The 27,596-nt window shown below is 38.1% G+C and overlaps 1 protein-coding gene across 1 annotated transcript; it reads right to left on the bottom strand.

The window, feature by feature from the left end:
- Positions 1-215: 215 nt before the first annotated feature.
- Positions 216-15,683, bottom strand: LOC121503652 (homeobox protein Dlx4a-like). Its single transcript, XM_041778163.1, has 3 exons — positions 15,359-15,683; positions 11,505-11,701; positions 216-1,728 (listed from the first exon to the last, which is right to left on the bottom strand). Exons 1-3 carry the CDS (start codon positions 15,681-15,683, stop codon positions 1,486-1,488), a joined length of 765 nt encoding a protein of 254 aa, XP_041634097.1. The 3' UTR covers positions 216-1,485.
- Positions 15,684-27,596: the final 11,913 nt, after the last annotated feature.

Raw genomic sequence — 27,596 nt, 5'->3', positions numbered from 1 at the left:
ATCCAGAAGGGGGCGCTTTAAATATTTTCACTTCACTCCCAGGTCTGTGCATATTAATGTAAAGTTAATTATAATGAGAATTATGATAATGACAAAAGAATCAGCACATTAGTCATGATTGATGTGTGGAAAACTCTTTTATACAAATATGGCTTTCAAATACAGTTCGGCATTTTTTTCTTTTTGGCTTGATATTTTACCCATTTACACTTTATTTAAATGAAAAAATATATAAAATTTGACACATTAAAGCAGACATCCCCACATTCTCCTAAAAATAGGATTTTAAGTACCAAAAAAAATCACTTTATGCTTACCCCATCAGAGACCCTACTGATACTTTGAAGACCTTCATACAGCTCTTTAAAGGTTTATGTTACACCCTGCAATCATTCACAAAAAGCAGCAGAAAGTCAAAATAACTTTTCTACTTTCTTAAGTTCTTTGATCTGTTTTTTAACATAAGATCAGTACAGTTCCATCAAGAAAACCTATGAAAAACCCTGAAGACCCCTCCTTTTCATGTGTACCTGTACCACAAAACTCCCCCAAGACAGAAAAATACCTGAAATGCCCAGAAACAGAGATGCTGGTTAGGGTTGTCATTACCTTAAGTTGTAGCTTACTGAAAAATGATACCAACTTGAAAAGCAGAGCCCCACTGAAGGCAAAGATAACCTGACTGACATTTTTTTTGTGAGACTTGATAAATTGCATAAACATTGCTACATTATTTGTGACATTACTGGGTCTGTTTTTCCACTCTGAATTACTACTGCTGCATTATGTAACTTATCATTAACTTAACTGAATTAATTGAATTTTGACTAGGATACACCATTTAATAAGCAATAAGATGTAAAAAGAACAGCAGACAAATCTGTGAATTTTCAGGCAGTAACTTCACCATTCAAACCTCCATTTTAATCAGACTAGTCCAATAAAGCTAGAGGCTGACAGGGCCTTCTTGTATTCTGAAGGCCTACTAGTGCTGAATACGTTCCTCCTGAAACCAAATTGCTTTGGTTTAATTTCAGTCTGGCTTTGGCTTTTGGACTGAGATCCCATTCAAATATAAGTTTGTGTTCAAAGTACATCCTTGAGCTTCTTCTCTAATCCCCAGGGATTAGAGATCACCTCCTTCAGAAAACTTGCTAGCCCACATGAAGTGCATACATTACCTGCAAAGCTTCCTTCTAATCTAGACATCTATCAGTGTGCAGTTTCATTTGGACTTTGAGAGTTTTCGTCTCTGCAACTGCTCAATCAGTAAATAACTAGCCAGTTTATTTTGCTGACTAAACATTTTAACATATTAAGAAGATGCTAGTTATTTATACGCTTCTACATTTTCTTAAATTGATCCAGTCTGACTATTTTTGCCTCCAGAGTGACTCCCACTCTCAACAGTGTCAGTGTCTGTAACAGCTCCAGTCAGCTTGTAAATCCACTATTTTTCTTGGAGGTTTTGCATCCTCTTCTCTGTCACATCATCTGAGTCCTTGGCATGGAGTCCTGCTGGTGTCCCGGGTACCAGTGAGCAAAATTGTTCATGTATCCTCCAGAGTGCACCTGCGCACCTTTTGCAGCCATGCTGATGTCCCATAGGGAGCATGGAGAAGAGGAGGATGGTGCAGCAGGGGCAAGGTGGTCCCCCTCAGGTCCACAGGGCCCATTCTTCATAATCTTCTTGTATTTGGATCGTTTGTTCTGAAACCAAATTTTGACCTAAGAGACAAGTAGAGGGTCAGAATTACTGTACTGAAGATGATTTACAACAGCTGTAGTCCTTCTGCAAGATTATTTCAACTATATTGAGAAAAAAAAAACAAAACATAAAAAACCTCATTTAACAAGATGGACACCTTTTTGAGTGACCTATTCTTTCAACAAAAAACTATGGACTACCAGTTCATAAATAAAAAAGAACAATTTTGAACAATCTGTGTGGATAACTTTATTTTTCCATACTTAGAAATAGGAGTTAAAATTGCATTGTTGAAGATTTTTTTTTGGCTTTTTTGCCTTAATTGGAGAGATAGAACAGTGGATATAGTTGGAAACAGGGATGAGAGAGTGGGGAATGACATGTGGTGAAAGAGCCACAGGCCATGCTCAAACCCAGGCCGTCTGCCCGTACATGGGGGGCAACCTGACCACTAGGCCATCGGCGCCCTGCATTACTTTTTAGTAAAAAAATGAGTTTGGCTTCTAAAATATCTTAAACAAGAAAAATTTCTGTTATAGTTCAGTGAGTCATTTTTTTTCTTTATCAATGATCATTACTTAGGGTACCTAGGAAATAAAATGTCACATCTCCATATGTTCTGCTACAGATTAGCAATCTAAAGGACTTGTTCCATTAACTCTCTGGGCATTCTTTTTTTTTAACCATTGTGTCTCGCCTGGACTTTTTGGCTTAAACTTGTAAAACATCAATCCTGCGGTGCACAGTCAAGCTCTAAACATTCGGGACAACCTGGGCTTTAGGAATATGTGTGTTGCAGTAATGTCACTTGAATTTTTTCAAAGTTATGGGACTATAAAGACAAAAGAAAAAAAACTAAACAGAAATTAAAACTAAAAGATTTTTATGTGTCACAAACAGAAAACAATAATGACTAAGCCTTTTTTTTTTTTTTTTTAACAAACTTGTTCTCCCATCTCTTGTGGATCAAAAGTAAAAAAAATTATCATCCTGTGACAAAAAGGCTTTAAAATATTCACATATTTACAAAAAAAGACCTTGTCTCTCTTTCTCCATTATAAGTCATTCCAGCGCTCTCCTCCAGTTTCAAAGTGTTTACACATTCCCTCTTTGGAAAAGCAAAACGACAGAAAAGCCTGCTATTGTTTGTCATAGCCCATCACAATGCATTGTGGGAAAGTGATATGGTGGCTAAGGCCAAAGCTAGTGGCAGGAATGATTAAAAAAAAAAAAAAAGATTATAAAATGGTTAAAAACATGTTGAATATTAGAGTTACTGGTGAGGGTTTAATCATCCAAGATCCTGGATACATAGGCATGGACAACATTATTTGAACTGGAGGGCTTTCAGAGGGAAAAACAAGTAGTGGCTACAATCTATGGTTCATAAGATATTTCACACTGTTTAACCTGTCTCTTACATGTCATATATGACAATGCTGGGCACAGAACAAACAGCCCCTGTCCATCATTGCTACATGAGATAATATTACCAATTCTTAGATTTCTGTCAGAATCGCTTAAATAGCTGGTTTTACGTATCTTCCCATGACCATGACCCAGTTATCTCTGCCATAGATGTTAGCTAACACTCCCAGCTTTTCAGCATCTTCTAGATTTTTTTTGTTTACATAACTGGTTATTTACCGGTCAAAAGTTGTGTCTAGTATGACCTGTTTTAGATCTTTGCTCTATTTAAAGCTTTAATAACTGCTTCTTAAGTGTCTTCCACAAATTGAGACCTCATATTATTGTCTTTGAAGTTGCTGCCAACATTGTTAGGTAACAAGTTAAGCCCTTCCCAGAAAGTGTAGCTAGCATAACTGGTTCTTATTTATGTAAGCTAATGCTAGTCATTTTTTTTTCTTTTTTAATCTATGCCCTAGTTAGATAATAGCTCCATGTTCTACCAGTAGGCTAATGCTAGCTAACGCTAGAGTTATTCTCTTTTAAGTCTCTCCCAGAAGTGTTAGCTTAAATTATAGGCAGTCTTTACTGTTTATGTTAGCATATGCTACCAGCTCTAAAACTGTGCAAGGTTTGTAAGCTATGCTATCCTTTTAAGAACTTCTGGAAACCTTACCAATTTTTGGTATTTTTGTTTTCAAATTTAAATATTTTTTCAGAGAAATATGTTTTGGAATTTAAAGGACTTTGCTTGACATTTTTAGAAATTTATATGGGTTTGGGGGAGTTTTTATAAGAATGTTTAGGCTTTATGATGAAGTTTCACTGAAACATGGGGGTACTATTATGTGATACTTAGAAATATTCTCACAAATTTCACTGAAATTTTAGGTCAATTCTTTTAAATGTTGGGCGTTTTGTGTGGATTTTAAAGAAAACTCAAAGAAACTTTAAGTGGATTTTTGGTTCATGCTTGGCATTAACAAGTCCTTGTGGTCCATCGTCAAAAATGACTCCAGCATACCTCTCTCAATGACTGACACCATTTCCCACTGACTGAAGAATCCCAGCAGCTGATGATCTGGTTAACATAGCCAAAACATTTACTCTAAAACATATCCAGTGCTGTAATCTCTACAGAAAAAGGACTTTTAGGACATTTGTGGACATCATTTTAGGTCAAAACTATTTAAACTTATCAGGTCCTACCTCCCTACTTGTCCAAAATAAATGAGAGACACTTAAAATGCATTCAAACAAAAACTCAGGTCTCTGGAGGTTAAAGTGACATAACCTGTGACTCTGCTGACTAATGACAGAATTATATGTGATAACTTTTAATAGCTTTGTAGTAGACACAAAGGTTCTATGCATTATGCACAGGCTGTGTGTAAGTCTGAATGCCTCACTGAAAGAGCGCTATGGCAAAGCTGACAATACAACAACAGCTTTTGTTCCTAAATTTTGCTAAGATGTTGCCCCTTTCATCCAAAGAAAATCAGCATATTGACGATTTTAAAGCTAAGTGTAATGCCGTCCTTTACAGATGTGTTTACCTCCCACTGGCATGGAGCTATGTGCCAAAAGGTAGGAGAGAAACAGAAACCGTGCATGCAGATGGTTTTATGTATTTCTTTTTGTCTGCATTGAAAAGAAAGGAAAGGAAAGGAAAAAAAGTTTTGTTTCAGCACCAGATTACTTGTATGGAAAAGTAATAATAACTCAAACTAGAAAAGCACTCAGAGAGCGCAGACCTCCACCATCAGCCCTATCTCCCAATAGTAAAGAATCCTTTAAAAATTTCCTGGATCCAGACGGTGATCTGGATCACTCCCAAAATCTAATCAGTTCTTCTTATGCCATTTCTGACATTTCCTGAAAATTTCATCAAAATCCATCCATAACTCTTTGAGTTATGTTGCTTACAAACAAACTAACAAACTAACAAACCCTGCCGATGACATAACCTCCTTGGCGGAGGTAAAAATAGATGAGATTACTCTAACTGACTTTTTTGTAACACAATACACCGAACAGTAATTATGATGCGCTGAGTACTATACAAGTACAGTCAAGTAATGATTAAGTAATGACTTAATACCAAGTAGCCTAAATAACAACACATTATGATCCTCCACAACACTCAGCGTGTAACAAAAAGTATACTATTTGTTATTGCTTAAATACTGTTCAGCAAATTACTAAAAATAATCAAGAATCTGCATTAAGTAAGTAATAACTTGACTAGTAGTTCAATAAAATATTATCTCACTATCATTATCCTTTAAGTAATCATTAGCAACTCTATATGATTCACTCAAAATCAACCACTAGTTCGTTCCTCATTTGTTCTATAGTAACGCAGCAAAATATCATGTACCTTATTACTGTGTTGTTAGTAGTCAGGTTTAGAATCCTGATTAAATGATCTTTAAACCACAAGGTTTTAGTTAATGTCTTCATTTTATGTCTATGCTTATCACCTCAAGTTAAACTGAACAAGTTAAGTGTGTTTTATTGCTCTTATTCACATCAATGGATCCCACAAAACAGACACACAATTGCACCACAGATGCACCTCTTCAGAATGCTATTAAAGGTAACTATGCAAAATAACCCACAATTAAGTAACAATGAGATAAAAAGATAAACAAGGATTGCACAATAATTACTTGATAATAACACAAGTGATGCTTGACAATGCTTGCCAAAAACAACATGTCAGTAGCACTGACTATGACAAAAACAGAGGAATGTGTGTGAATAAGACAGGTATCATGAATGTGTCAAAATATCAAACTATGGTTAGAGGAGATTCACTTGTTTTGTTGTTGATATAACTGCCATGTTCTCTGTTTTCTAGCATTGCTTGCAAATTGAGCATTAAATTACACGAACATGCCTCCAGGGCAACCTGTCAGCTTAGCGGGAACAAATGAATCATGAATAATTGTAAGCAGTCGGACGAGGATACTTTGTCTAAAACAGGTTTTAACTGCGCCGTGAAGCTAAAAATGAAGCCGTGTGTAGTGGAGAAAAAAGCTCAGACGAAAGGGAGAGATAAAAAAAGAGTGGGGAAAACATACTTGGCGCTAAAATTGTTTTTTTCTCAACACAGTTTCATGAAATCTTATCTTGGGATTTTATGGGTATTTATGAAGATGGTTAGAAGTGGTTTATGAAGTATATTTGCTTCCATATAAAATCTAATTTCAGACTGGTGTAATTGAGTCTAAATATATGGGAAAAAGTTTGGATTTTCAAAAAAGTGCCAGCTTTCACACCCAGTATTGAGCTGAAGCGTTTTAAATTGCCATAAAGAGCAAAACTTGACTCTAAGTCTGTCTACTATTGTTCCAGAGTAATCAATGACGTCAATCACAGCCCGTTAGAAGTTTTAACAGATAAATAAGCTTTCACTCTGTCATTCACCACTGCCATTAAAAGGAAACAATGCTACAGAAATAAACTGGAAAATTTTCTTTCACCAACTTCTCCAAAGGGCTATCTAAATCAGTGCAAAATCCATAAATAAAATGTATAGAAATTACTTGTCTCATACTAATCCAGCCAATCCTAAGAGCAAAGCCCCATCACACTTATGTAATCACAACCACAATGAATAGAGTGCAGGTCCAGCAGTAAAATAAATGTGCGTTCCACTAAAGTGGTAGCTCACAGATGAAAACCTTAAGTCACTATTTAAGTCACATATAAGTTTATGAGCCCAGGAGTCAATCAACAGCACCTTAAGTAAATGTAGCCTCAGTGAGAGGCTTTCTGCTGTAATTATTGGTTTCATATTCCAGTAGCAACACGGAGCTGACAGCTTCTCTGAGAGCGCGACTAATGACACCAACATTAGCAAAGGAGGGTGGCTCAGAGGCAGGCCAGGTGCCACTTTGTGTGTGTACATATGTATGTGAACATGACACATCAACCAAACTCTGCCATGTGTGCCTTGATATCTGTGAGGATTTTAGTTCAATGGAAAATACAAGGACCATGCTACGTGCCATTGGTCAGCAGCAGTTGGCTGTTGGCCTAATGACATGAAGGCAGGATGGAAATGTGGTGTGTGATCACTATCTTCAAGTGAGTGTGTTTACGCTTGTGTCTCCATATGTGTATGAAAATGCACACAGGCTACATACATTCATGTATATTCATGGTTAAATGTGTGTTTGTGCAGACATAAGTGCATTATTTATATGTATAACCAGGAAATCGTAGCATGTCGCACATCTAAGTCTCAGATCTACAGCATGGTTTGGCTTGACTTATCTTATCTGACTTAAGGAGCCAGGAACTTTTCTTGGTTTTGTTTTCCATTGCAAATAGCCCCCTTCAAATCCTCCCTCATTTAGTTTAGCAATGCCACGCATTTAATAGGCAGCCAATTTCATATTGTGAATCTGAAAAAAAGAAACCCTTGTAGGCCATAGATGCAGATGCACTGCTTGTCATCAGGCAAGGAGGGACAATGCTTGGAGCCCCAGATCATATTTTGGCCCCTGAGAGGTGCCAAACTTTAACCACAGCACAGGCACAAAACATGTAAATATTACAACGACAGTAGGAAACCTCCCAAACGGGGCCCCATGAGACTTCACACACTGCTGTTGTGCTGTTAAGAGTGGCATTTATCATTTCTCTGAAAACTCAAGTTTGTCAATAAAACAACAGATGGAAAATAAAGAGGTATTAACTCTCTGGGAGGGAAAAAGGAGATTTGACAATTAAATATAATGGCTCTGCCTTTATTGATGCTTTTTTGCAACATTTTATTGTTCACTGATAAAGAAACAGGCATTTCTTTGAGATGAGCACAATTTAAAAAAAAACATTTTGATTTGAAGTTTTTAAAGTATTTATTGTTTTGGATTTTTAAAGATTAATCTTTTGGGCATTTTCCCTTTAATGAATAGGAAAGCTTAAGAGAGACAGGAAATTTAAAGAGGCAGAGGGGGAAGACATGCACCAAACAGGTCAAGGATTCAAACATGTGACCAGTGTGCCCATCCTCTGTATGTGGGTGCCTGCTCTACTGACTGTGCCCAGTTGTTCTAATTTTTATTGTTTGTCATATCATATCATCTATATATATATATATATATTTAAACTGCAGGCATGGGGGATATGATGTGCTATGTGAAGGTTACCATTCACAATGACCAATCAAAAGTCTGCTGCATGCTTACCTCACTTTTTAAAATCTCAGATCAGCTTGCTTGGGACCTTGACTGAGAAATAGCAGTGGGAAAATTTAAACATCTGTTATGGGAAACTTAGCTCTCTGTAGCTTTGTTTAACTTAAAGGGTTAGGAACAGAAGCCACATTTTTTAATCATACTGAATTAAAGATATGCTGCAATTGAACTCTTCTGTCAGTCAGACACTGCCATAAAGAACATTATTTTTAATCAAAGATCATGTGATCCAAACACGTCAAACAATACCCACAGAGAGATAGGGTTAAAACGCACTGCTTTGGTGATCATGAATGTGAGTATATCCTGCAGCAGACCACATTTAAAACCATGATGGCTCCACAAAAGACCAAGGTAAATGAATGGATCATCTCTTACTCTCAGTGTAAACATAGCCGTGATGGTTAATCTATACAGGATTAGGACAGCTCATCTGACGGCTGCTTACTCAGTGTGCACAAAAAATGCGCACTCATACACACAGGTATGGATCCTATTTCAAATAAGGTCTTTAATAACAATCCTGTTCTCCCAGTGGGCCACAGGCTCAGTTCTCAAACTCTGACTTTTCACTTCTCAGTGTAAGTGTTTTTAAATAGCCCAACAGAGGAATGAAAAATCAAGCAACACTAACCCATTTTTTTTCCTGGCACCAGCATTTCCTTTTGTTCTCGCTCTCTCCCTTTGTGCTGCCGCCTCATGACGAACAATGATCATAATCATGATAACAGCTCTAAATGGCTTTGCACTGTGACTTGGTCACCCCATTTGAAGTGCTTGATGTGTGGGAGATCAAGCAAGAGGTTTCTATTTTTGAAGACTTGTCCTGCTGCTTTCAGTTACAACACAGCTTTTACTGTTTCAGGGGAAGGGGTGCAAAGGAATATTAAGTAACATGCTAAATATGGGCCAATCAGTGTGTTTGAAAATGTTAGGTAATCAAGACATACACCTGCCATTTTGAAAAACAAGCTGCAGAGTCATCAGAAAGTAACTTTCATTAAGCACAGCTGGCTAATTGTGCATGACATTTTCACATCTGTCATACTGGAAGGCCTAACTAAGACGTTTGAAACTCCTCATATCGTTATATAACCACACAATAAAAACAGAAAAATGCCCCATAAGATGGCACTGTTGTATTAGAAAATGATTATGTGTTTAGCTTAGGATTTTTCAGGGCTTCAGTAAACGGTAACTCATTTGGACCATCTTTGTTTCTCTGTTAAAGGACCAAAACTTTGGAAAAGTTGACCCACTGAGGTGGAAATACAGCACAGTTTTAATCTTTTTAAAAAGGTGTTAAATTATTGCTCAGGGAGAAAGAACGTCATTCTAGTTACTTCAGTACTCTCAGTATTTTAAAAAATACTGAATAAAATGATTTAATTTTGTAAGTAGTGACAAAATGTAGCCATTGTTGAAACTAAACATTAAGCTAAAGTTGATACCATATGATGCGATACAAAACGACATGATAAGAAAGGATTCGATATAATACAATAAAAAGAGACAAGATACAATATAATTCAGTACAATATAATACAATCAGACAAGGTACGATACTATAAGACAAGATACAATACAATACGATGCGATGTGATACGACATGATAAGGCCTGATTGTTCCCTAGGGATAATTTTTCTTGGACTCCAATTGCTGTACACATAATAAATTAGAGTAGAGTGATAAATTAGAGACAAAGAAGTACACATTTAGTTATTATTGAAACTAAACATTAGCTTAAGTTGATATGATGTGTTACCATTTTATATGATAAATACCACACATTGTGATAAGACAAGCTAAGATACAATACGACATGATACGCTTTAATGTATAGCTTCTTTTTTGGATATCAAGACTCATAGTAAAATGGAAAATGGGCTTTGCTAAACAGACACATTTATTGCCTTAACTTTAAACTAGCCTATCAAAAAACCCCAATCATTTTCTTTAAATAACGTTTTTAAACAGGAGAGAAAGCTAACATACTTATTTTCTGTGGCCGACGTTGCCTTATCTTAAGAGGATACACGTGTATTAGTATCAATCTTACCTATGCTAATTGTATGGCAACAATTTAGAGCATAAATAAATGATTGAGTAAAACTATTAAACCCCACTTTTCAGCAAGCGCTTACTTAAAGATGAAGGAAATACAACTAAAGAATGTATTGTTAAGATATCTGAGCTTCAGTCAGCTGGATTAGAGTTCATTTCATTTTCCAAATATCAATGGAGTTTGAGAAATAAGACATTTATTTATTTGGAGTTTTTTCCCCTCTGGGCTCCTAAGTGTCTTTTAGATATAAAATAAGATGCTTCATCACTTGCTCAGACATGACAGCATCAAGCATTGGCTAACTGCTTTTAATGTGACACTCACAGACTTCAGCTGCATGTAAGCAAATTTGACTTGTTGGAGAGAAATCTGTCACATAAAAAGGATGACCAATGGCTAAACAATTCTCCATGTCATCCCTCAAATGCACATTCACTGTTAACACCCATCACACAGACACCCTTTTTCACACAGGCACCCATCATTCTTTAGAATCTGGGGAGTTCATTTCTGAATGCCTTGTTAATTGTTCTGATTTTATTCCAACAGGCTTCTGTGTGACTAAACTTCAAATGACATTTAAGTTTATTTGAGCACATGCCAACATGTAATTGCACTAAGAAGAACAAGTGATGACAATTGCTAAGAATGTACACACGCCAGTTTTTGCTTTCAAGCTGCTCTTGTTGCAGTCACAGTAAACCAAGAAATTGTTTAATAAATGACAGAAGAGATTTGATTTTAGAAAAAAATCCGATTCTACTTTTTTGCCTTTTTCCATTAAAAACATCTGCATAACTGTCTGTTACATCTGCCTAACCTCCATTGTGGTGGTGCACTCCATACAAACAGCACTCTCGATGCGTGTCATATTTACTTTGAAGTTTGGGTGTGGTGATGAACGTTTGCCTGTAATAAGAAAATTAGCTGACACATATTGTTTCCGACTCCTGTCACCACATATCATATATCATGTTTAAGTTAATGCAAGGTAATGTTTTACCCCATGTTATTTTCATCCTTTAATGCTTGATTTTTTCTGGCTTCATGCTGGATTAAAAATCAGGTAGCATAAGGTCTCTTTGTGTGAGTGTGTGCTGTCCAGATCAGTACCTGGGTCTGCGTCAGGCCCAGCTTGGCTGCCAGGTCGGCCCTCTCGGGCAGGGCGAGGTACTGGGTCTGCTGGAAGCGCTGGTTGAGGGCCTGGAGCTGCAGGCTGGAGTAGATGGTCCGAGGCTTCCTGATCTTCTTCCCCTTCCCGTTCAGCCTCACCTCTCCGTTCTCTATCACCGCCGTGGGCTTCTCGTGATCTGCAGGAGAGGAGGGGGGCAGAATGTCAAAACCGAAGAGTTAAGTTGGGACTGAAGCTTGGAAATGGCAAACAGAGACAGAGACAAACAAGCCTATGACCCCCTTATGCTTATAAAAAGCTTTATATGTCAAAAATTTCCGTTTTAGTGAGCTTTTTCTGCTGATGACTGTCTTTATACCAAAGTAGTGCTTAAGGATCGCAATAATATGGATATAAAATAAAAGCCTGAAATTTGAAAAGTCTTTTGTGTATGAAACATCTTACAATAGAGGAGTGAAATTTTTTTATAAGTGAATAAACATCTATGTATCCTTACTTCGAAAATGTTTAGCGCCTCTACAATGTTTATTCATATAACTACTTTGCACAATATCCAGGAACAGAAAAAATATCAGGGGCTCTATTATTTTCCTGTAGCGCAGATGTTTCAGGTTAAAGTTGTCAAAGTTCTCAAGACTTTTTTCAATACCACGTTTAAAATAATACAGTCTCTGTAATATTAATGATCAATAGCAGCAAAAAGTACCCAAAAAGTCTAAAAAAAAAAAAAAAAAAAAAAAAAAGACAGACATTAAAGAACAAGACATTAAAAAAAGGGGAAAACTGCATCCACAAAAGATTGCATGCAAATTTCTGCACACTGTAAAAATTGCACAAATACATTGGCGTGTTTTCAGTTCAAAGATGTTGCCAATGTTTCTGAGCTTGATGGACATCATGCAGGTCTTTGCCTGCAATTTTTGTGCTTAAAACAAGATATTAACCAATATAGGACTCTCGTAGGCCTCGTATTTTTGTTGCCACATTATCAGACTCCATTGATACAGTTTGGTTTTTACAAACATAAAGAAGTTTAAGTGTGGTTTTGAAATGACACTATGGTAGGGTATGTACTGTCGGCAAGGTAGAACAGGGTATACGCTGGTGTTTGGAGTATACCCACTCATTTTTGTCACCATAAAATATACTCACTTTAAAACGAAGAGCATACCCACATCTACACACAACACTACACCACTGTGTAATTTTGATTCACGCAAGAATACTTTTAGATGATGTGACATCTCAAAGAACCCTCTTTGTACCCCGAATTTTGGTTTGATGCAGCTCAATCGCTGAGAGGGCTGAGAGGGGTTTTCCTCCTCTTCTTCTTCATCTCTTTTTTAAATTGGAGACAGCTATACAACTGTGTATGTTCGCCTACGCTGATCTTTGTTATGACATGAGTTTATAGCCTGCAGTGGCAGGAGAGAACAGCTGCGGACAAGCCGAGGCCCCACAAGATGTTCAGATTCTGTAACCGGGCTGTGATTCACAGCAGATTCAAACTTCAGCGGAGCAACACCAGAGAGGGGAAACACAAGGAGTGCATTTAAAGCATTATTCAAAGCGTGAAAGAAGGATCATTTTGAAAGAAAAAAAGATAATAACAGTCTGTGGTTTTTTTACCTTTTCATTCTAACTCTTGTGTTCATTTGTCAGGTGCTTTACTTGTTAGTTTTGTTTTTACCTGAACGTTGAATATATAAAAGTATATGTGCTAAAGTGATACGCCTTCACTTTAAACTTGCCCATATCAATTATTTACATTTCTCCCAAAAAGTAACAGCGACCAAAAAAAACAAAAAAACAAAACAAAAAAAAAAAATCAAAATGGTATGCATTACAGAACTCTACTGTCACTCTTAAAAAAATAAACCTTGGAATTATGGTTCGCTACTCATGAATTACTATCAGTATAACAATACAGAAAATCAAAATCTGTAGTTTTAAAGCTGACAAAAGTGATGTCTCAATACATCGCCAAGTTTAGAATAATGTTCACATCCTAAAAGACTGCCAAATGTATAAATAAAAAATAATTTTGTTTAGTTTGACCCTATAAGCTGAGCTTATTCTACGTGTTATAAGTCACTTTAATACGCCATACAGGAACATGTTACGAAAAGAAGCAGGAAGCGCTGATATTGGCCATATCTTGCATATCCTTAGTTCTTAAAATGTTGTTTAAATAGAATAATTGAACCAACTTAGAAAGAAGTGAAGTGGGAAAAACAGGATGAGATGGAATAAAATCTTTTTTCCATAAATAACAAGTTCAGTCGAACATTCTTCGGCCTACCCAGGGGTATAAAAATATGAAATTATGCTGACTTTTAATTGTGGGAATAAGTTTGGTGACTTATCACTGATGTATAATTCATCATTTTAACAGAGTTCTTGTGTTTGTGAAACTATAAGGGAAATTCAGTTAAGTTTGTGCTGATCAGAGGGTACAATATAGAAGAGGGATCAAGGAAAGAAAGAAAGAAAGAAAGAAAGAAAGACCGTTTTTACAGAAAATCAATCAAAGCAATCAAATAGGCTAAACGGTACATCTATTTTTTGGCATGTAAACAAAGGCCCATGTTAAAAACTGTATTTATTATTGTTAATATGTGACCTGATAGCAAATCATTTAACTGGTAACGCAAACCTATAATGGTTGACAGCCACTTTGTCCTGGAGAAAATGTGATTTGCTTCAAAGTATATCAGTTACAAATGACTTTATTTAGTGTGTAGATCAAAGAAATCATAAAAATTATATTAATGTTTTTTTCTGCTTTGAACAGTGAAATCAGAATTGAAGTGCATGCCACACAAGCAACAACCTATCATCAAATTTTATGGAGTGATTGATTAGGAGGTGTAATACCTCTAGTTACACACTACATTGTGTGTGTTTTAAGCATTTCCTGTAATAATATTAATGGAAAAGGTCTACAACATTTATGATTTGTTTGTGGAGGGTGAGCTTGAAAGGGATCACAGTGGGCCTTGCTGATAGGAAGATACAAAATGTGAGAAAGTTTTTCCTGAGGTTAAAAACATGATTTTGTAAATTTATTTTTTTTTTTAAAGCAGTTTAATGTTTTGGGTTTTTATTTTATCTGAATTCCTCGATTATATTGTGCTATACAGTCGACGAATATTATTAATTTGCATTTTTATGATTAAATAATACAATTTAATATGATTGTATTTGTATGCTTCCTAAACATGCGCTCACGTAAGGGGGTGCGTATTTGACGCAGGGTGGACGTTATTAGGGGTCTGAGTGTTGGTGTGTGGAGGGCTGCTGCGGGACACCGCAGGCCCGGTGTCGGCTGCTTCTTGTGGGGAGTCCACGGGTGTGAGTGGGCCTTAGACTCATCTCCAGACAATCCATAAGTGCCCCTACATGACGCTGTGGTCGTGTCCAGCGTGGGTCCAATTATTACGCGCTTTGTTGGTTTTATTTTCCACGTTTATCAAATTTTAAAGCCATTTCAAAGATTTTACTGGGCCCATGTAACACACTCTGACACACAGGCCTACGAAAGACGTCATTTTAAGTCCCAAGTGTTTTCAGCGTGTTACTGGTCGCGCTCTCTATTTACGAGGACACAGATGACCTAAAGAGTAAACAAATAAATAAATAAATATTTTAGTTCGCCTCTTGTTAAAGTCAATTAAATTAGCAACCAAAACAGATGTGGGAAAAATGACGTCAACCCAATTAAAGCGGGCTCAGTTACCGTTATTCGACATTAAAAAAAATAGCAGGCTTGGTTTAAATTGCATAACAAAACGTTCCACATTGCCCTGAAACGAATGTCCTGTGTGACACTTACCCCCATCTTCGAGTCTGGTGTGTCCCAGCGCGCCGCCGTGACCCCCGTGCTGATAAGGCAGATAAGGCCCGGGGTGGTGCGCGCTCACGGAGCTGTGATAAGGTGGGTATCCCAGTGGGCGACCATACGACGACGCCCCTGAGAAGGGCCCGTCGTGCTGTGAAGGCCCGACTGCGTGCAACCCGTGGACCGGGTAATGGTTGTGGCTCAGGCCGGGGGATTGCTGCTGGTGTCCGGGATAGCCGTGACCGCCGAACTCCAAAAACGCCGATTTAGATGGATCAGGCGGAACTAAAGTGTCCGATATAGAGCTCATAGTCATCATAAGGGTGTGGGGCTGTGATGTGGCGGGAAATAAGAAGGGTCAGTTATGACCTCGAGGTGGGGGGCATCATAAAGAGACCCATCAATGTGAAAGAGTCAGAAGACTTACAGACAAGTTTTTCCTGTTCGGACGGACAAACATCAGCTTTAAAAAGTAAAATTCACCTTAAATAAAACTCTTTTTAATCCCTTCGATGGCAGAAAGTCTCTAGGCTGGGTTCAGGTATTGGTTCGCCCTTCTCTACATCCCTGCTGAAGGCTGCACAAACGTGACACTCACACGGTTTTACCGTTACGGCGCATGGTGGGCCAACACAGCAGAGCCTGGCACTCGACAAACACAGGACCTCCCGGCACAAAAAAGTCCTCGAAATGATTCAATATCCTCAAATCTGGTTATTGCCCTTCCTTCAGCTGTGCTGTTTCTTGCCGTGATGTGAACCGGAGCCTGGCAGTTGAGTACACAGAGGAGTGTGTTCCTCCTCTTCAGAGCGCACTGTGAGTCTGCACGGAGCCACTCTGCCTCCACTTGGCACAAGGCGCGAGCTCATTGGCTGCAGCGCCTCTGCGTGTCACACAAATCACAATCAGCAGCGGCAGAAAATCCTCTCGTCTCAGTTTGTGGCGGACAATGGGCCTTAAAGTCTGATTTGAGACGAAATGCAACAAGAAAACAGACAATTACATCATTTCAAACGACTCAGCATGGGTGACATGGTGGAGGATAAAATCATGGGCATGGTTTAGAGAAGAATTACCAAGTAGCTCAGACATTTTTGAACCTTTAAATAAAGATAACTCAATAAATAACACAACAGAAAAACAAATTACTGCTGTAATATGACGTTTGTTGGATAAGATTAAGGATAAGTGTCATTTGAATTAGCTGATATGTAAACAAGTATCCTGCTCCTTAAATGTACTACTTGGAATATGTGCCTAAAACGCAAAATGTAATTTAAAAGTCTTTATTAGCCATTATGTGTTGTTGTTAGCGCCAAATAATAGGCTTTACTTTGAATTTAATAACATTAGTTTATTGTTCTATAAAGAGCAGCTGAAGGCCCTGACAGCGACCTTTCAAAATCAAATCCTTCCTGCGTGTCAAAAGCAGATCAGGCAGATCAGATTACATCACCTCTGCTCCTACAAGGCGCAGACCCCTGTTATGCAATAAATAAATAAATAAATAAAATATGAAGCACCTATCCAATGGTCCACAGAACTATTTTTCCAAACGTCTTCCTACTTTGATTTTAGGCTGAAATACAACAACACACTAAGCTTTGCGCAAAAGAAGATGGATGAATACAACAAACGCACACATACACACATTAAGGCCACCGCCTGTGGTCCAACGAGAGGGACAATTACAACAAACATCGCCCTCCAAGAGAAACTCCAAACTTGTGATTTGGGCAGAGCAGAGGCTCGGACACTGTAATTTCACTCTGCTCTCGGTCATTACGCTCCTTTGCGGTGGAAATCCCGGACTGTGGGGCAGCTTTCAAACACACAAATAAACCAAAGGCATTAAGAGATAAATAAAACAATAACTCCATGTCAAAGGGGTGATTAGAACCTGATAAACAACTCTGATTCAAGCTCTTTCTCCAGATGTAATTATGGGATTTATCTTCGATGGGCAGGGAGCAGGTATGGGCATATTGCATGACACTGAAAATCGATTTGCTTAATTAGTGTCAATTTATTCTTTTTATTGGAAGACAAGATGCTCCTTTATTTTAAGTAGCTCTAGTGTGTGGACAACTAGGTGGTTTGTTCTGGTAAACTGAAAGTCTAGTGGAAACAATGCTGTAATTTTGAGGTACTTCTGCTGTCAACTGTTTCCATTCTCTGTTACTTTATAATTCTATACAACATTTCAGAGAAAAATACAGCAAAAATGAACAAAAATTATTTATTTTTAAAATAAACCTTTGAGACTTTTATGGCTCATGAAACCTTAAAACTGTGGAGCTGATCATTTATTAGTACAGAAGCGTCTAATGTGTCGCTTAAAGCTCCTGTGAGAAACATCTACTTGGTGATGAATGAGTCGGATTAGTATTTTTTTTTTAAACAAAAATATGTACACACAGATGGCCTTGTGGATAGGTTGCACCTGATGTACATGGACGGCCTGGGTTCAAGTCGGGCCTGTGGCTTTTTCACCACGTCATTCCCCTGCTTCTAGCTCCACTGTCCTATCTCTCTCTGATAAAAGTGAAAAAAATTTTTTTCACTATTTATATTATATAGTTCTTTGCTGTTAAGACTGCAAATGCAGTAAATGTTGCAGCTAACACCTACCCTCCAGCAGTAGTTTCTTTCACTTTCATGACTAATAAAGAATAAAAGATCCCAACTTTAATGGCACTGATTGCTTCTTTACTTCATAAAGAGTCATCAAGATTAGTTTGAGTTTGTTTCATAAGCAGCTAAAAACTCCTCACAGCAGCTTTAAAAGCAAAAATCTCATATTTATCAAATGGCCACATGGAGGGGCCTGTCCTGCTTAGTTGGGAACCACTGGACTAAACTGGCTACTGTTCAAGCTTATTTATTTATTTGTTTAAAATGATCCACATTAGTGGCTACCAGGGCAGTTGCTAGTCTTGCTGGGGTCGACCCATGAAACAATAAAAGGACATTCAAGAGGCGACAGATAGTTAAAACTTCACAGTATTACTCACGACCCAAACCCCCTAACCCACCCAGTACCCTACATCAACCCACGCATTTAACTTCCGTCAACATTACAACAGAGAAAAAGAAAAGCAGGAAGACTTCTCCTGAACTAACATCCTGGTTACCCACTGATGCAACAATGATCTGATTTCTAATAAAATATACTCCTGCAGTAGAAAGAGTTTAAAGTTTGAAAAGCAGTTTTTCTTTTTCTCCAGTGTAACATTACTTTTAACTAAGTGAAGGATTCGTACGCTGCCTTTTGTAAAAAGCTTTAAGGGGGCTTTTTGCCCGCAGGTCCCTGTTCAGGCACTAATCTCCATTTTGACAGCACTCTTTGAAGACTCCGCTGTCACTTTGGCATCCAAGTCACACACACACTTACACACACAAAATCAAACATCAAATTGTAGTTTACAACTTCTGTGAGGATTTTTTTTCCAGACTTAAGTAAATTTGGTATAAAGGGAACAGTCAGGACACTAAATGTCCAACTTTTAACACAGAGCAGCAGCATACAGAGCAGCATTGCAGACAATAGACTGAAAAGCCCATCATGTACAGGAAGTTCACTGCATTTTTCACAATAAATCTTTTGTCACACTGGCATACAAACAAGAGGAGGTGCTCATCAATATATATCACAACAAAGCACCTGCAATACGTTAATACAAACATTTTAAATATAAACACATAAGGAAAAGTGAAAGAGAATATAAAGTGTCATAAACGTAAACTTATCTTCACACAAAGTTTATTTACTTAAGGAATGAGATGCATCTCCTTAATACACTAAGCTAGAATAAATATATATCCATCCATCCATTTTTTATACCGCTTATCCCGTTGGGGGTCACGGGGGAATAAATATATATACACATATGTATATGCATCTGTAAATATTTTTATATCTTCCTATATTTACATTCAAATAATGCATTAATTCTGACAACCCTAATATCGCTGAAAGACCTGGCATCTCCAAAATCACCACTTTTCAAGGATATTAAGGTAACATAATTAAGGTTTATAATTAGTGCAATGTTTTTTTTTTTTTTTTAACTCTTAGCAATCACAGGCTTTATCATCCTTTTGAGCACACTTGGTTAAATCACAGCAGTGTGTCCCTGCAGCCACAGTGATTGAAGTCTCATTTCAATTTAAAAAACTCCCAAACAGCCCAGAGGCAAAGTCAAAAGTCATCTGCATAATATATTTTTAAACATTTTCCTTTTGAATCCCCCCCGCCCCCCTTTTATTTCCTTTTCAATCCATAACAAGTTCCTTTTTCTGTGGCTATGTGCCTGCTATAATCTTTGATCTTGCTGAAGTTACTTACTTTTTTCAGGCCTGTATCTTAATAGGAAGTCTATTACCCTCAGTTTACAACAGTACACAAATCTCAAATGAAACAAAAACAGTTTTGAATGCAAAACAGTGGTATTTAACTTTTTTTTAAAGGGAAGATTATTCAAAGTTAACAATACAAATTCTGAGATTATTTATGATTGGAAATTTCTTCAGAAAACATTGCTGCTAGTTTGTATGCTGCTGCTCTCCCCAGATTAAAGATGGTAAAGGACTTTTTTTCCTCACAGTTTCCACAGCAAAGATTCATCACAAGTGAAAAGTTTGACTGAAAAAGAAAAGCAATAGTCCTTTTTTTTGTCAAATACCCCCCCCCCCCCCCAAAAAAAAACCAAGAAAGATGCCAAAACTGGTACAAACTCAAAGTTCCTCAAAAGTGCTTTAAAAAGTTCTTGTTAAGAATAAAGATGTTAAAGTATGTCACTGTAAAAATGTCATCATTTGTTATTCAGATTTGTGGTTTGGGCACAGCTCAGGTGTCAAAGTAGAAGGAATTCAAGGTGAAATATGAATGTCAAAGGATACATTTAGTTCTCTGGCTCTGACAGCACAGTCATAGCAACTTGAAAAAATAATTATGTGGAAACACTTTCAACAAAGAGAGACAGGTAGTCAGACAGAGACACAGAGACACACAAACACACATCTACAGCAGTTTGAGATGTTTTGGCATGTTCCTTCCTTTGGCTCTCTTCTCCTGCCGCTACAATCTGGCTGATTACACCAACAGGCCGATGTGCGGAGAGTCGCGGCACATCCCAGCCTGCGTCGCCGCTTTCATCTCGGGCCAACATTCCTCCCCTCCCTGACTTCACCTCTGTGTGCGCTGGGCACACCCTCCTGGCTGTGTCAGTGCTGTTATTTAGAGGCACAATCTTGCTAAGTCGTCACATTTCTGCTCTGTTTTTCACACTGACTGAAAAAAGGCAAAGCCATCGACTGGAGAGAGGTGCATCATGGGAGCAAATTATTGCTCTCTTAAAACTCAATTGTGCAAGACCAAGAAAATGAAGGCTCTCTTTTGCAGTCTGGCCGAGGGGTTACATCTATCCAAGTCTTGAAAGTGACCTGGGATTTAAGGGGCCCAAAATAAGACATCATTCCAGTTGACTCATGGTGTTTTAAAAGCAAATGTAGCACCTAACAGGGCTGAAACTTCAAATAAAGTTGGTCAAAGTTTGGTTCTCTTGCCCTGATTGTATATTGTGATGTCATATTGGCTACTACTGCACTACTGTACTTCTGAGAGGAACATATATGGATTAACTTACAGTATATCTAAGATACTCTAAAAACATTCAACAACTGGGTCCATGACCTTGTTGAAGAACCAAACAGATTCAGTGGATTGAATGAAGGTAATCTGCTGTCCGCCATCACCAGGAGATGGGTTGCAGTCTGACAGTAAAAGATGGAGCTCTTCGTCGCAAGATTGTGGGAACACTTGCAGGTAAGTTTACACCTTCAGGGAGGGCAAAAGAAAAGACAGCAGAGGGAATGGAGGGAGAAAAAGACTAAAAAAATCAGACCAGTACGAGTTCAAAATGACTTCCAAATGCTGGGAGTCTGAGGCAGATTTCTCCAAGGGGACAACTCAGTGTATCATATCGTATCATATTGTATTGTAAAATATCAAATCGTATTTTAAGGTATCGTATTGTATCGTATCATATCATTGTATCGCGCCAAAATGTATCACATCATGACATGTATCAAATAATATATGGTATTGAATTCCAAAGTAATCTTTCATGTAGAATCAAGTTCTAAGGTATTGTATCACTGTATTGTAACATATTGTATCATATTGTGTCATATCATATTGAAAGGTATTGTATCATATTGTATTGTATTGTATCGTGTTGCATTTTAAGGTGTTGTATCATTATTGTGTTCTGTTCAACCACTTGCCCCTCAAGCATGAGCAGCCCAGAGACAGGATGTGTGGAGCCAACTGCCTGGAACCCCCCCACAGCTGGTTTTAGTGATGATCCATACCGGTGAGCTGTTCTTGAACTAGAGGGTAATGGCGTTTACATACAGCCTGTATTTGGACATGAACAAGTGAGGAAAGAGAGGGTCAAATATGACCCTGTCCCTGGCATATCATTTTCTAGAAATGTTGAATCTCAACGTTTAATGTGGTGTCTTTGTGCTATTCTAAATCAAATATGGGGATGCACATTATCATGTTGTTTTTATTGACATTTTATACGCCCTAAATTTTTTAGGAAATGGCACGTATTACTAGTCTACAGCCTGATAACAGAGCTCCAGTGTGATGACATGATAAGGTGAATCAAAGTAGGGTCACAAATGGGATACAGTCATTATATACAGTAGCTTATAGACATTGTATCCCAAACGAGAGTACATCCTTCTTTTCACTAGTCATGTTGTCATTTTGACTATGCTATGGTAACACTTCGTTCCCCTTATTAACAGCTGAGATCAGATGATGTGACCACGCAGCCACAACAGAACAAGCATGATTGGTCATATGATTTGAAGCTCCAGTTTAGCCAGATTATCTGAACTAACGACTTTAGGGTGAAACCAAAAGTGATCACACCTAAAAAGTCAGGTATGTTCACTAACTGGAAAAAAAAAAACATACGTATACATTTTTAAAGAAGGTTGGTAAGACTACACCTATTTATTTGTACAACCTTTAATTGCCGTTTATATCAAACTGGTATCCCCTTAAATATGACAAATCACAAAGGTATCTTTGACTCTACATCAAGAGGTGTAAAGACAAATATTCTCAGCAGAGAGAAATCGATCTATTCCATAAAATGTTGGCTGCATCCTATACTGGTACATTTTATACCGGTCTGAAATGCTGACAAATGTGCCACCATTGCCAAGGAGTAGCCAGCACCTTCTGCTCTTATAGCAAGATGCTATAACTACAAATTTGCTGCTATTGTCTCACGTAAGCAGCAGCTTCACTGCTCTAAATGTGATTGGATAGGCTGCACAGGCAATGCAGACAAAGTCCCAGTTTTAACAGCTTTTTTTCTCAATTAAGTAATAATCCTACAATAAAGAAAATGGTGGCATCTTGTTAAATAAACTATATGGAGGCCTAGAGTGATCGAACTGAAAAGACTGGAATGATCAGTGTGACTCACGGCTGTGACTTCATATCTATTACCATAAACTAAACAGGGTTAGAAAGTAGCACCCACTACCGTGGCAAATTAGGGTATTTTTAAGAAGTGTCGGATGAATTTGCTCAACCTATTGGCCTCTGTAGCTGGAAAATAAAAGTAACCTAACATAGTGGGGTTGTTTTTGTGACAGTAAACTGAATCCTGGTTTTCTGCTCGGCTGAAATTGAAAAGTCTAAGCAGCATCAACTAATAATAACCAGGCAGAGAGCATGCCAGTACTGTGGCCGAGAAAGGTCACAACAAACGCAAATGCCACAACACAACTGCATAGAGCCACAACACAACATAAAGCCACAACACAATTGCAAAAGCAACAACAAATACAAACGCCACAACACAACATTAAGCCACAATACAACAACATAAAGCCACAACGGAAGTGACCAGTGACAACGGAAGTGACAGGGACTCAGATTGTATAATTGGTCCAGGTTACCAGGGACTCCTGTTGCCGACAGACCAAGTGACTGATGCGGAAAGTTGCAGAAATTTTAATGAACGAAGATGGAAAAGTAAGTGAAAATCAGCTATTGTTTTGTAGCCATGATCAATGTCACTTTCCGACTGTCATAAATCATCAGTATTGTACTTTTCAAAGTATTTGTTTGTATTATTCTATTGGCTAGTCCGTGTGTACATAAGGTTCAACTTGTACAGCTTTAAATTGCCATCCATGTATTGGGCACTGCTATTATTAAGCTAACGTTAAGAAGTTGAACACGGTCAAACAACTGAGCATTGGAACTTAGTGAGAATCACTTATTCTTATTCATGTCCTCTGCCACATGAATAAGAGGTTAACTGCTCTGGAGGTTGAAAATATGTTCCAAACACAGACTGTAGAAAGAATTGGACAAACCCTGTGTGATGTCGGTCTTCTGCTTACAATAGGTGGACTCAAACGGCTTTTGAAGCCAATCCGCGGAGGCTTCCATATTGAAATCGCGGTCTCAACCGAACTTTGGATCAATCTAACGGCCCGCCCACTGAGCACCACTTCCTGTCAGCCTGCTAGCTAGCATTCCAGTTGACAGAAACGGATCCTCTGCCTGCCGAGCTATCTGTTAATCAAATGAGATACGCCAATCAGCTTTCATCCTAAATATAATCCAAACATTCGTGGTACAAAAAAATTCACCCCCATACAGTGGGAGCACAATAAGACACTAGCTAATGAGACACGTTTGGTGTTTTGAACCAGGCTGTAAACCAGTTTATTTTGAGTGTCAAAACCAGCTGTTTAACATGTGTATAGATGGGACTTCTGGTGTTCCTGCAGCCAGCCTCAAGTGGACACTCACGGTATAGCAATTTTTTGCACCTCCACATTGGCTTAATTTTTTAGGACCCGAGGTTGCCGCTTGGTTCCAACCTCAGTTGAGTCAAGATGGAAGCAACAGGAAGGTCCAGGAGGACAAAACAATGAGCTTCTGGGCAGACTACCTACTTGAGTGTGAAGATTAATTTCCTCTATTTCATTTTATTTGCTTATTCTGATAAGTACTGCTGTTGTGGTTTATGTTTACATTCAGTTTATTTTCATATCTTCCAGTTTTAGAAAATGACAGTTTGGTATCCCTGGAGGAGCTCTTCATGTTTGCCACAGGTGTGCTATGCATGCCTCCCGGTGGAATGGATCCAAAGCCACGCCTTCAGTTTGTCACGTTTTCCAATTTTCCAATGACAAATACATGCGCCAGCACTTTAAAGCTGCCTCTGCTGGACAGGTACAACACCTTTAAAACCAACATGAATTTTGGGATAAAGAATTCTCACGGCTTTGGATGCTTTTAATCTGCCATCAATGATTGTCTTGTCTTAAACAGAGTATGTTATGCCAGTAAACAGTCAGTACTGTTAGTCCCTTAAAACGAACTTGTAAAGCCAGACAAGAAGCAAGTTACTTTGTGATTTGATTGATTGCTTATGTTGTTTAAGGTAATATTAACAGTAAATGCTTTTGTTTTACATTGTTACTGCATTAACAGCAGTGGCCACATGTTCCAGCTAGTGTTTCCAAACATTTCATTGTCACTGGAACTATTACCTTTTCTTTGTAGGTAGGTTGGAGCTTGTATCCAGTGACAAAGTGCTGATATGAATTGTTACAGTTATCAGCACTTCAGAAGTTGGGTGGGCAGCTTTTGCTCATTTCTATTTTCATATTAAAAAAAAAAAGACCAGAGTATTCTGTATTTATTTTAACTAAATTTGTTGATTGTTTTTTATATGTGCTTGAAAATATTGCATTACAGACAAATATAAAGCTGTAGTTTGTAATTTTGTAACTTAAATGAAATTTACATCAAAACCAGTGCAAAATGAGCTGACTAAAACCTGATTGAGCCTATCAGCTCATCACAACTCTGCTTTTCTCAAAATGGCAATATTATGGCAGTGTCTACAAAAACTGTCAGGAGATGACACTGTACATTTTTTATTTTTATTGAAGTTTCTGTGTTCTTTACATCCTCCATCCTTTAAACGCTTAAATGGTTCACTGGATAGCAGAGTTGGTTTTAAAAACCAGCCATGCCCTTCAGTATGATGTAGTTCTCTACAGCACATTCCCACTGCAGAGGAGCTGGGTTTGTGAAGATGTTGGGTATCCGCAGTTCCTCCCATGAAATCTAGGAGCAGGTACAGAATAATGTCCATATTAACCAAGCATCCCATTGACAAAGCCTTGCTTTCATGTTTTAATTTTCAGAGTATAAGGGAACTTGCAAAGACAAAAGTTTGAGTTAACAGGATCTCAAGTTAAAATACGAAGAAAATCTTTTATGGATTATGCCCTTCATGGTGGATTTATTTTGTGTTTAAGGTGACTTAAAATACCTTTTGCATATGAGTGCTGATGTTTTATAACTACCCTTTTAAGTCTTCAAATAAAATGTATGTGAATAGGATGTATTGAGATGAGAATCAATAACTATGCTCTAAGTTGTAACAGAAATTTGAAAAACAATGCGAAGTATCAAACAAAAAAAAAAAAAAATGATAGTCGTTATATACCCACACCTTTACCTTCAGTATGAAGACTCTTAAAAACCGCACATTTCTTCCACATGAGCCACTGTAAGACACAACGATTTGAAGGTTCACTCCACAAAATGGACATAACATGTTCCGGTGACAAAGGGAAGCAGAATTGAAGGCTTACATCTGTCGTCAAATAACTACTAATAAAACTGTCACTGACCCTCTCACGCAGCTTTAGTATTACACAAGTTAACACTGAAGTTAGAATAATTAGGTCTGCAGCAAACCTGACAGTGACTGGCAGAAAAAAATAACTCTACAAACAAATACTTTGAAAAGTACAATATTGATGATTTATGACCATCAGAAAGTGACATTGATCACGGCTACAAAACAATAGCTTACTTTCACTTACTTTTCCAACTTTGTTCATAAAAACTTCTGAAACTTTCCGCCTCAGTCACTTGGTCCGTCAGCAACAGGAGTCCCAGGCAACCCAATTGTACGATTGGAGTCCCTGTCACTTCCGTTGTGGCAATATGTTGTTGTGTTGTGGCGTTTGTATTTGTTGAGGCTTTTGCAATTGTGTTGTGGCTTAATGTCGTTGTGCTGTGGCATTTGCATTTGTTGTGGTGTTTGCAATTGTTGTGACCTTTCTTGGGCACCGTATGCCAGTTTTTTCTTTAATATTTGAAAAAAAATCAATTCATTTAATAGCCTATGGCTTGAATACTGTAAGTCTTGATTGTTATATCATGCCATTATGCTGCTCATTGTAATAAATCAGCTAGCAGAAAAAGAAAGTGACTGGCCAGTAGATATCTGAATTCACCAGCTACAGTGGCAGATAGGTGAAAAAGTTAATTTTCCACCCTGAAGCTAACCCTCAAATTCCACATACTCCGTGTGAGCAGCAATCTGCGTAACCGCTCCCTATCTAGTCTATCTTCGCAGTCCAACTGCACACGCTCGTCTGGCCCGTCTCTGGTATTCACAGAATGACCATTCCGCTCTGTACAGATGCACCTCAGAGTATTTTCGGTGGAGTCTGCTTATTAATGTTTTAATTCCCTTAGGGCAGATGGATCCAAACAGAAAGAAGCATGTACAAATCATCCAGTCAACTTCAAAATACAAGTCAATGTAAGACTCCAAACTATATTTTATCACTATGCCAACATTATGTCTTCTCCAGTGTCAGTAAATAATGAGCTTAAAAGAAGGTGGGTAGCACAGATGTGTCCTCTACTTATATCAGTTACATCTACACTGTTGCTTCCTTGAATGATGAGGGGTACAAGTTTTGCTTCTCTCTCTGTTTGACCACTCCAAAATAGTGTCTCGAGGTGAAAGCCAACCAGAGCAGTACTGTCCTGTTTTGAGTGACACACATCACAGCTTGACATACTGCCATGAATACACACTTGTATTCAGTATATCTGTGTGTGACTGTGTAACCCTGCGAGGTGATGTGAGGCGAGGGGTAAGGTAGACACTGCCTGTGCCTCCTCTGCTAAGACTGTAATTATGGCGTGCCATTATGGAGTGCAGAACAAAGGCGAGCCCTGCAGCAGCCGGAGAGCAGGGGATGTACTGCTGCCTCTATTCACACTGTAGTTAATAACAATACTCCTCAACGCTCTGCAGACAGCGTGGCGTCAACCCTCCCACGTGTGTCTCTTTCTTGTGTGTGT

This window comes from Cheilinus undulatus, linkage group 21, assembly GCF_018320785.1.
Source record: "Cheilinus undulatus linkage group 21, ASM1832078v1, whole genome shotgun sequence".
In the NCBI taxonomy this organism is placed as follows: Eukaryota; Metazoa; Chordata; class Actinopteri; order Labriformes; family Labridae; genus Cheilinus; species Cheilinus undulatus.
The sequence above is the reverse complement of the archived record's forward strand: the minus strand, read 5'-3'. Positions and strand labels throughout refer to the sequence as shown.

Excerpts from the sequence above, each read along its gene's own strand:
- LOC121503652 (XM_041778163.1), bottom strand. The coding sequence starts at position 15,683 with ATGATGACTATGAGCTCTATATCGGACACTTTAGTTCCGCCTGATCCA. Across the intron at positions 11,702-15,358 it reads CACCAGACTCGAAGATGGGG|ATCACGAGAAGCCCACGGCG; the intron begins GTAAGTGTCACA and ends CCTCTCCTGCAG. Across the intron at positions 1,729-11,504 it reads TGGGCCTGACGCAGACCCAG|GTCAAAATTTGGTTTCAGAA; the intron begins GTACTGATCTGG and ends CTTGTCTCTTAG.